The 10,480-nt window shown below is 43.7% G+C and overlaps 1 protein-coding gene across 4 annotated transcripts in view; it reads right to left on the bottom strand.

The window, feature by feature from the left end:
- Positions 1–2,744: 2,744 nt before the first annotated feature.
- The window catches only part of LOC117422380 (tau-tubulin kinase 2-like), a 73,326-nt gene continuing 65,590 nt past the window's right edge, over positions 2,745–10,480 (bottom strand). For 3 of the 4 annotated variants that reach the window (XM_034927739.2, XM_034927740.2, XM_058987241.1), the window contains 3 exons: positions 9,837–10,103; positions 3,847–4,967; positions 2,745–3,267 (listed from right to left, as the gene is read on the bottom strand). In XM_034927739.2, coding sequence (XP_034783630.1) covers positions 2,820–3,267; positions 3,847–4,967; positions 9,837–10,103 — 1,836 coding nt within the window. In that variant the 3' untranslated portion in view covers positions 2,745–2,819. The remainder of the gene's footprint in view (positions 3,268–3,846; positions 4,968–9,836; positions 10,104–10,480) is intronic. The other variant, XM_058987242.1, reaches the window with a different exon arrangement.

Genomic DNA, 10,480 nt, shown 5'->3' with positions numbered 1-10,480 from the left:
ACATGTACATATATCATTTGTTTATGTAGTGCATGCAGGTATTACCGATAGCCCCTATATTACACTATCTTACAACTTAAAAAGAGAAAAAAACATTATGGTTACAGTATCTCTATCAGCATTCAGAATACAGACAGGATATATACTATAGCTTTCTGAAGATCTACAACACTGGACTACGCAGCTAATACAGATTAAAGAGCAATCGAGAAATGGTCTTGACCTCAATATAAATACAGTTCCGGATAGGGCAATGGGAAGGTATGTTGTCTTTCAATAACCATATTAAACGTCCCTCTACAAACACCGCTGTAAAGTGCCTGTACTATTAACCTCTATTTAGTGAATACCTAGCAAGGCTGGGCTAGTGGTTCTGACCTCAGTTTAGTAAAGCTTTTATCAGGGATCAATGAAAGGTTTACAGCAATAGGGTTCCATCACAGCTACTTGCTGTTTGCCAAGTGACTCCTGAATGATGAATGAACAGGATTTACTGTTATACAAATCCCTTATGTGAAAATGAAAGATACATATTGTGATATGCATTGTGTCTCCCTACACCCGTATCACTTAGAGACAAAGACACTCCTTCCCTCAGGAGCTGATATATAGTACGCAGCGAGTGCTTAAGAGGAAGACCACTCATTTCAACCAGACATACAGCAAGTGGAAAGTCAGCCCATGTCTCCCAGAAAAGATGACCCCTATCCACACAGATATCCTGCCGGGGTAACACAGGACAGCTTCTAGCACTTCAGCTTTTTCATTCACTGAAAAGCAGTGGAGTTTTAAACACTCCTCCTCAAAGCCAGTGTGACTCTCCCTATGACAAGAGGGCACAGGGGAGCCTACGCTGCACTGAAAGAGAATAATACAACAGCAAATATATTGTCAATAAGTAGATATACTGTGAATAAGTTTTACTGAACTCGGAAGTTTTTTCCACAATTGGTAGTCTGTAGACACATCTTTACTCTTGATAGTAATTTTCAGTTGCCCCTATAAGCAGCATGATTCATCCCCTCACTGCTTAAAAAGGCTTGTAGAAATGAGTTGAATTGGGCTGGTGACTGTGATGCTATTTGTGATGGGCTAGATGCAGCTTCAAAGACAGACAGGCAGAAACCATCATATAATTACTGTGGACCGACCGATTTAAAAGTTATTCTTTGGCAGCTGAGTTACTTGTTGACTGATATGTTATTTAAGCAGGTGCCACTCTGGATTTCTGGATGAGGGGCGTGTCCATTGCCAAAAAGGGTTAAAGAGTAAGAACATTTCCTTCAGGATCACTTCATTGAACCAGCAAATATACACATATACTGACAAGGAAGAGGAGAGATTACAGTTAGTAAAGTAGTGTTAGTAACATTAAAAAAAAAGTCCCTATCTTCACGGTGCAAGTATTTGTGTGATTAGATGGACATATACACTTTGTATACATAAAAAAAATAATAATAATTATATATATACTGTATACATTACAAAAAAAAAATATTCTGGAAAATAATGTTAACCACTCTATAGACAGCAAAGTGCAATAGAGTTTGGAACGGAAACAAGCAGAATAGATGAATACAACCACAGCGAGGACAGTAGGTGGCGCTGTGTTTCCATGAACATTGATCTCGTCTGCAGCTGCTGCTTTGCAGCTCTCTCTGTGTAGAAGCAGGCGTTGATGCCATATGGCTGTCAAGCACACATCTATGGGACGGGGTTGCTTTCCGGTCTGTCGCAAGTTTACCTTGATTCACGGAGCTCTGTCACAAGACAACAGCACCACCTACTGGAGGCAACAGCTTCTTAAAAAGCTTTTAGGTTTTGCTCGCCTCTGGGTTTATCATTGGGCCCTATTTAATTTAGTGTTATACAGGATAATTCCCATTGTAGCTTTGTATTTGTTCTTTCTTTAACACAATGTTATTAAGGCTAGATTTAAAATACTAAAGACAAAACTATAAGAAAGTAAGTCAAGCAGGGCTTTGGCTAATTCATTACCGCTCACATTTCAACACTGCCTGTGTTTAGTATTCAAGTGAATCATGGCAAAAGACACCTAGCAGTGTAGGGGTACCACAGCATTAATAAAATAGGGTGAACAACAACACTGTTTCACTAACAACCTAATACATGTGATAAGAACATGGGGGACTAAGACCACAGCAACCATGACTAAGACTAAATGGTGTTAAAAGCTGTAGTGATCCACAATTGTGTTCAGACTTTAAAGCACTACTCCTTGGTGTTAGTTTACTACATTCTTCCATAGTTTGAGAGCAGGGCCAGGCCTTGTCCAGCTGGTTTCTATTCCACAAAGGTAGCTGCAGCGCTCACCCTTCTTACCACTACATTCCCTCTGTGAGGGCTCACAGCAGCAAGGGGAGGGGCTATGAATTACATCTACAATCTCAGCTCTGCGCCACAACATAAACATGGGGGGTCGTTCATACTCCAGATGGTTCTGCACAGGATGGAAAGAATGAAAAGTATTTTGAAAAGCCCCTTTAACCCTTTATCACGGATAGACCTACAGTGCAGGTGTCTTTGCTTTCGTGGGATCTTTTTTCATAGTGTGATTGATTCTCCGTCAGTAGATCCAGGATAGAATACCACGGCAATTATTGGGAGGTCCAGGATAAAAAGGGTTAAATGACCCTCCTTTTACCCTCAGGGCACCATTCATTAAAGTTAGAATACAAAACATATTGATTGCGACAACCCCCCCACCCCCATCCCCATCCCCATCCCCATCCCCGAAATAATGTGCAATGTGACTGGCCGGTGAAGCAGTAATACAGGACCCAGGCCTTCAGAAGTTACTATCTGCTGACTTTACTGGAGGCTTTGCTCTCCCTGCTGGAGCTCTTGCCGCGGGGGGCGTGGAAGGAGCCGGAGCGGGCCTGCCTGCCACAGCAGGTCTCCTGGGGGTAGGAGCGGCGGGGCGGGGGGGAGCCCGAGGAGCTGGGGGGGGAGCGGCTGCAGCCCAGGCCTCCGTTGCGGTGCTCCAGGCAGCTGCTGCGGCCGCCGCGAGACGGAGAGGAGCTGAGAGAGCGCTGCAGGGAGGCGCTGCGGGGGGAGGCGCTGGTGCTCCGGTGGGGGGTGGACGGGCTGTTGGGAGGAATTTTGGTGTTGCGCTGGGAGCCGGGGCTCTTGGACTGTGTGGAGGCCCTGCTCTTGGGAGCGCTGCCATTCTGGATGATCTGAGCCAGGCAGGAGAACAGGTCCGAATCGGTGCTGCTGCTGCTCAGGATCCGGTATCGGCGCAACCTGCAAACAAATGTCAAAGAAGATGAAGACCTTCAATGCACACAAACACACACACTGCTATGACTCTCACTGCATATACACACTATACTAGGAACTTCAGCCTGCTACTGATTTCTGTTCATCTTAGCCTAAAAAAATAAATAAATAAAACCTTTTAAACCTAAGCTGTTGTAATGTTACTATTTAGAAAATACTTTATATCATATTAATGCAAATGATGATTTATGCAGAACACAATAGGATATTAGTGAAAGCAATTGAGTATGAGGAACACGCAAACAATATGAAGTATTACTTAAACTTTGATTCCAGATATTTATTTATAATTAAATATTAGAAAAAAAATGTTTGCCTTGTTAGGGGTCTTCCCAAATTGTTACCAAAAACAAAATGTATCTCTATTACATATTTTTATGAAATATTAACAATTTAAAAGATTTCACTGAAAATGTTCACAATGTCACCACAGTGTATGGACTGGATTCTCCCATTGGAACAGTGAAGAATGCCAGGGATGCCTGCGAGGAGAGATGATATATCAGATTAGACATGAGAAATGGATTCGGTGGAACCTCCTACCTGCCATCGATGGAGGAGCGGCTGGGGGGTTTCCCAGGAGGCGGGTGCGGCAGGAATGGTGCAGAGCTGGGGACGAGCTGCTCGGCGCTCGGGACAGACACTGGCCGGGGGATCTTGCTCTTGCGGGAGACGGGGCTGGTGGAGGGAGACACAGAGCCAGGCTCCTCCCCCTGCCTGCTTGAATGCAGCTCGGACTGGGAGCCCAGGCAGGACTCCTCGTCGGAGATCGGAGCCCGATCGTCCTGGGAGCGCTCTGAGGCTGAGGACTGCTCCCCCAGCAGGGCTGCTGCCTGCCTCTTGTCTGGTGGAGGCTGCCAGGACTCGGTCTGATAAGCCTTCTTCTGCAGCAGCTTCTCTTTCGCAGAGATGGCCGTCAGCAAATCCAGAACAGGGTCCACCTCCGGCGCCAGCACAGGGATACGGCTTAGCCTTCTAACCGGATCCCTTCTGCCCTCCGTCACTGCCTCGTTCGTGGTGGATATGTCCGGGGCTGTCTCTGCACCCTGGGCCCCGTTTTCCTTCCAGAGAATGTCGTCTGCTGGGGACTGGACCCTCTCCATATTCCCTAGGCTTCCATCGGGCCGAGCAATACGGAGAAAATGTGGTTCTGTGGATCTGTCGGGGTACCCGGAGTCACTCTCAGGGTCCATTAGCTCCTGGTAGGTGCTGTACTCCCTGATTTGGGGCATTGAGCTTTGCGAGCTGTCTGCAGGTGGGGAGACATTTCCATTGGCGAAGGCGTTGGCAGAGTCGTGTGCTGGGATGAGGTTTGGCACAGGGCTGGAAGTCTTTGGCCTCAGTTCCTGGTCTCCCAGGGAATCAGTTGTGGGAATTTGCTGGCCTTCAGAGGACTCGGGAGGGAGGGGAGTGGGCAGCGTCTCCCCCTCCTCTCCTGCTTCCTCTGGCCTTGCTTCCTCTGCTCCCTCGTCCTTCACCGCGCTCTGTCCCTCCGACTCTGCCCCTTGGAGTGCCGTCTCTCCAGGCCTTTCCTGCGGAGAGTCAAGCTCAGCTGTACTGTCCATCAGCTGGCAGTCCCCATCCCTCCTCTCCAGCAGGAGGCACTGTGGCGCACTCTCACTAGCAGACTGCATGGATTGCAAGGATGGTCGGGGGGCAGTGAGCTGTAAAATAAAAACAGAAGAATGAATTTCAATTACATTTGCAGACCATGGGACTGAACAGCTGGGTACAATTGTCAGCACAGCCGAGTGCAGTCAGCTTTAAAATGAAAGCGCAGAAATCAGGAATTATTGAAGCTTGGACCACAATGATTGAAGCTTGCTCCATTTACCCCCTGATCCTTTCATTTACAATCTTTTTTGTGTTTCTAGCAGTGCTTGCACATCACACCAGCTAATTCCTTGCTGTGAAAAAGCAATTTCTATTTTTCCCCCCTACATAACATCACATCCACTATCACAATGTTTTTTTTTTTCTTTTTTTACGCACTGGACCCTCTTAAGGTTCTTCCAATTCTCTTTCTACAAGTTGCTCATTGTTGACTATATCGGGTTGCTCTTTTTTATTTTCTACATTTTCTTTTTCATCATCCATTCGGTTTGGTAATTTCCACATTCATTGACACTATTTTGGCTTAAAAAAAGTCATATTTTTTTAGCAGTCATTTTAACGTTCCAGCCTCTAGAAGTGCTTAAAACTGAAAACCCACCCCATTCAGCTCTCTGATTGGTTAAATGTAGGGTTAAGACGTAACACAGGAACACAGCTGCCATGTGGTTCCAAGCTGTTTTTTTTTTCAACCGCGCGTGCAAGTGATCTAGTCTGCTAGCAGTGCAGTCAATCCTTATCGTTATCTGCAAGACGGGCGGATAGGGGTTGTTCAGATGGGCGGCGACAGTCACTTAGCCAGGTGACCCGCCCAGCTGAAACGGCCTGGGGAGAACCCTGGAGTTTAGATAATTAAAACAGACCCATAGAAATGTTTGCCTACTTGACATGTGTTTATTTATAGAATGAGATGCTCTTGAGAATTCATTATAGTGTTTACAGTTGAAGTATAACTGCGCAAATATGCTTATACTTGGGTACTCGCTGTTTTGAGACACAATGCAGTTACTGCTTTGGTTTCCTATACAAACCCATGCGCCTGTCCCTGAGTATACCCGCCCCCATGGCTGAAGATCAGTAAAGGGCATGGGGGCCGACATGTTATTAAATATGGTTTACTACAGACCAGCATAGTTGTGACAGTAGATACAAGACCATATTAAAGCCCTGCAATTGGATTTGACTTTGTGCTTTCTCTTCAACTCTTTTCTAAAATAGTTTCCAAGCCCACCTAGTATATAAGCACACTCCGCTGTGTGCTATGATACAGTATAGATGAACTACACACAGAGGCAACACAGGGCACAATGGGGGACTGGGGGCCCTACAAATCCCCCACACTACAGACACATCAGGGTTTAGTCCCCCTCCCAGCTCTGCTGCCTGCTCTTTTCAACTCTCTTCTCCTCTCCTGATAGGTGTAGTCCTGTAAAAATCCTTGTATAGAGAAAGGATTGGGAGGCTTTCTTATTGCACAGTTCTCCAAAGCTCTATTTCCAGCTGCACCGGTACACTGGGCGCAATCATGGATTTCGACAGCAGACGGCGCTGTTGAAATGCACATCAGCTCAAGGCTCCCAGGGGATTACATGCACTATTGCAACATTGCAGGAAAGGGCAAATGAAGAACTAACATCCCACCCAGTAATTCTGCACTGGTAACAAATGAATAATATCTGGGGGATGGATTGCTCTTTCAAATCTGTAGTATGTATGTTCAGATCATTGTACAGAGTATGTCAAGGATACCAAGATATTTAGGCCCTGTCCACACTATGCCTTTAAACCGTATTAGTTGCATTTAAGCCGGCTTAAAAGTGCTAAATACGGTTTGCGTCCACACTGCGCAGCATTTAATACCGTACTCGAGAACCAGACTCGAGACCACCTCAGGAGGTAGTCTCGAGTCCGGTTCTAATTAGATCGCATCAGGTAGTGCGGTTTATCAGAAGTGTGGACGCTGTAATACCAAACTACATTTTTTTGTGTATCCTCCAATATCCCAAAATGCTTTGTGCTATGTTTGGCGAAATACTCAGAGCAGGCGCCTGAAGGACTTGCTATCAGTGTACACTCCGCACTAGTTATTCATTTTTATGCTTCAAAAAATCTGTCAGGACATCTCTGTTAAACTAGTGGAATAACAAAAACACAACGTTAAATTAGGCGATTGCAAAAATGAAATGCGAGTTAAAAGTAGGATCGGGGATGAACAAATTACGTAATTTGTCAGCTCTGTTTGAAATAAAATTATAAGGACCAGAATTAGGCTCAGGCAAGATATGAAGGTAAAAACAAAGATTGTTTTGTAATTAACAGCTTTTTCTGAGTTTAATTATAAAACAGAATTAGCTCAATTTGTTTAAAGGGACTTCACCTGATTAAAAATAAAACCTGAAAACTTCATGCCCTACTTGTGTGTGTTCGGATTTACTTTTTCCACAATACTTGTTATATTTATTTTTAGCAATATGGACCGCTGTTAATATGGGGCATAACACATTATTTTAAAATAAAATACAGTGCATGGTGGGATACTATCGTATTAATTTCCACGGTTCGCTGCGCTGCTGGGAATTGTAACTGTACTATTCTAATGGTGTGTGGATGCATTAAGCCTGACTAAACATGAAAAGGTACTTCAGTGTGGACGCTTTGAGCTGGATTAATTAGAGCAGCTTCGAGTACGGTTCTCGAGATTGGTTATGTAGTGTGGACAGGGCCTAAGTGAAGTGGTTTGTTTGGCATTTATTAATCTATCTCCATACTTCCTGGATGTAGTGTTTATGAAGATACATTTACTGCTGGAAGTGTTTTCTGCTCAAATCACATAGTAAAAACCCTTTAGAGCAATGGTTCTCAATCTGTGGTCTGCCGGCTCCCTTCAGACGTTCTGTGGAAAGGTTACATAATTACGGAAAGGAAGCGACAGCATAGTTTATAGATCCCATTGCAAAACCAAAATGTGACACCTTAAAATGCATACATCGAGAATATCCCCAAGCTAAGGTGGGCGTTGTGTGCATTAACATACTGCTGTAGTTTGGTTTAACCAACAAAGCCCTATGTTAATGCAACACAACACACAAGCCCTGGAGTGTTATCCCGCTTATAAAATGGATACAATAAAAAAGTGTTTTTGTTTTTATTTTTTTAAACAAACAATTTAATTTATATATCCTTCCGCTTTGGAGAAAAAACAGTCCCTCGAACAAGGTTCTATTTGTTGTAAACATTAAACTGGAGGTTTTCAACGTTTCCATGGATTATAATTCATTCAAATGGATGAAGCCTCTGTGCTGGTCTTAATTGCTCCATAAACAGAGCTGACATAACCCGCAATGTTAGCCTTGTTAGTGACCAAGCATTTAAAATGCCAATCATGTATTTTTGCTGAGAATGAAAAGATACAGAAAAGGAGGCAAAGGCAAAGTTCACTGTCCATGCATTACTACCACTGACCTGAAGAAGCCAATACAAAAATACATGATTGGCATTTTTAATGCTTGGTTACTAACACGGGTTATCAATGCGGAGCAACTAAGACCGTCACGGAGGCTAACACAACAAAACTCAGTACTCTTGACTAGCCGAATTGTTTACTGAAGCACAAAATTATCTTAACAGGCCGTTTACATTTTCAAGACAAACTCTTTTTAAATCAATTACTATTTCTTTGTTTAATCAAATTTATAAAAACACCAGCTGTCTAATTTTTATTTTCTTCGATTTAAGTCTTTCTACTTTAGATGATCGTCAGAAGGATCTGCACACCCATTGCAGAGACACTGAAAACATGGCAAAACATGGAGGAGTTTCAACGGCTTCTGGGATTTACAGTTCACTCACACTGTCTCCTCAAGTACCAGGACTTGGATACGAACTGAACATGGAGTATAGGTCAATTTTGTTTTCTCTGACTGCTACAGAAAGAATAACATTGAGAGGCAGATTTTAAGAGGGCAGATTTACTGGAATGAGATTTGTTTTATGTAGTCATAGTGGAGGTGCCCTAATATTTTTGGAGCCCACTGTAAAATTCTTGCAGGTGTGTCTGGCCCCTTTGACGGTGTAATAAATCAAAGCTTTAAAAAATACAAAAACATTTCCAGACAGTTTTCTAGACCTCACTACACGTTAGTGGCACCCATTCATCCTGCAACACTATGTTTGTGGTGAAAGAACACTGTTTCCTCTCCCCCTTCACTTCCTGTGTTCCAGGGAATAGGAGCCTTCCTTGACACCACACACAATGGACAATATTCTCAAAGCTCTTTACTCCAAAGCAGAAACACACTCAATAAAGTAACCAAACCAGATCTAAACAATCAGACTTTTAACGTAGGAACTTGGAAGTAGTCTCAAGCTGTTTCTTGTTTGTTTTATAATTGTAATGTTGTTTTTCACTTTCAGATCAAATGTGCGCTAATGACGACTTGCAGAAAGTAGTTTTGAGAATCTAGCCCAGTGTTTAAACTGGGCTAGATTCTTAGTCTTTTAAGGAAAAATAATATCCTAAAAGGCTGATCATTTTATAGAACTAGAACCAAACCACAAAGAAATGTAATCAAAGGTGGTTTGTTTCTAATTTTGTAAAATGTATGTGGATGTTTTGCCTTTTAAAAAAAGAAAAGTTTCTTAAAGACTGGAGTTAATACGGTGTTGTCCATGGTTTCCTAAGGGCAGCCTAGATCATAGAGCTCAGGTCTGCTCCCTTTCCTCTGACACAGGAAGGAAGAGAGCTCATAGTGTTGAAGCAGGGAAATAGAGTTTGAAAATTAAAGCCACCAGCAAAACCGCAGTTCTACTTTACAAGAGGTAAGAAAAACATTATTTAAAGCCTTGATAACACCTTTTTAGCAACAAAAAAAAAAAAAAAAAAAAACAGCCAATCAGGGGAGCTCCCAGGGGGGTATAGTCACCTGCTGTAGCTGAGCTCTAGAGATGCGAATGACAGAGGGGAGCTTGGCCGCGCCCGGCACAGTGGGCAGCTTCCTGTGCCCTGGGGACCGGGTGAGGACGGCAGTGCGGGAGGCCTGGATGTCGACGGAGTGGCTCTTGCGGAGGCTGGGTGCTTTCTTGTGCAGAGGGTCCGAGAGAGTGGAGAGGAAGGCTAGAGGACTCGGGGAGCGGAGGAGGGGGCTTGAGATCCGGCTGTACTCGGGAAGAGGAGGATGAGAGGCGGGGAGCTGCGATGGGAACAGGTATGAGAAATGGATCAGAACTGCACAGCTACTAGTTTGGAATATCTGAACTTCTTCAAAGGGAAAATGAATCACGGGTGGGTGCCAAATTAACAGTACTTGAACTTTACTTACCGAAATATCTTTTTCAAGAAAACTGATATTCTACTGTCTACCGGTGTTGTACACTGGGAGATTTTGTTTGAGTTACATTTTGTCCAGGACTACAATCCAACAATGTGCTGTGCAGGGAGACACATTTGTAAAGAAACGAGCATATCCTTATAAATGTACTATGCCTTTACCATAGTTTACCCTGGTTTGTCATGTTTATTATTATGCTTTACCATACCTCGTTATTCTTTACAATGCATGGAGCATAG

Source organism: Acipenser ruthenus, chromosome 15 (genome assembly GCF_902713425.1).
Source record: "Acipenser ruthenus chromosome 15, fAciRut3.2 maternal haplotype, whole genome shotgun sequence".
NCBI lineage: Eukaryota > Metazoa > Chordata > Actinopteri > Acipenseriformes > Acipenseridae > Acipenser > Acipenser ruthenus.
Note: the sequence above shows the minus strand (reverse complement) of the source record. Positions and strands in the feature narration are given on the sequence as shown.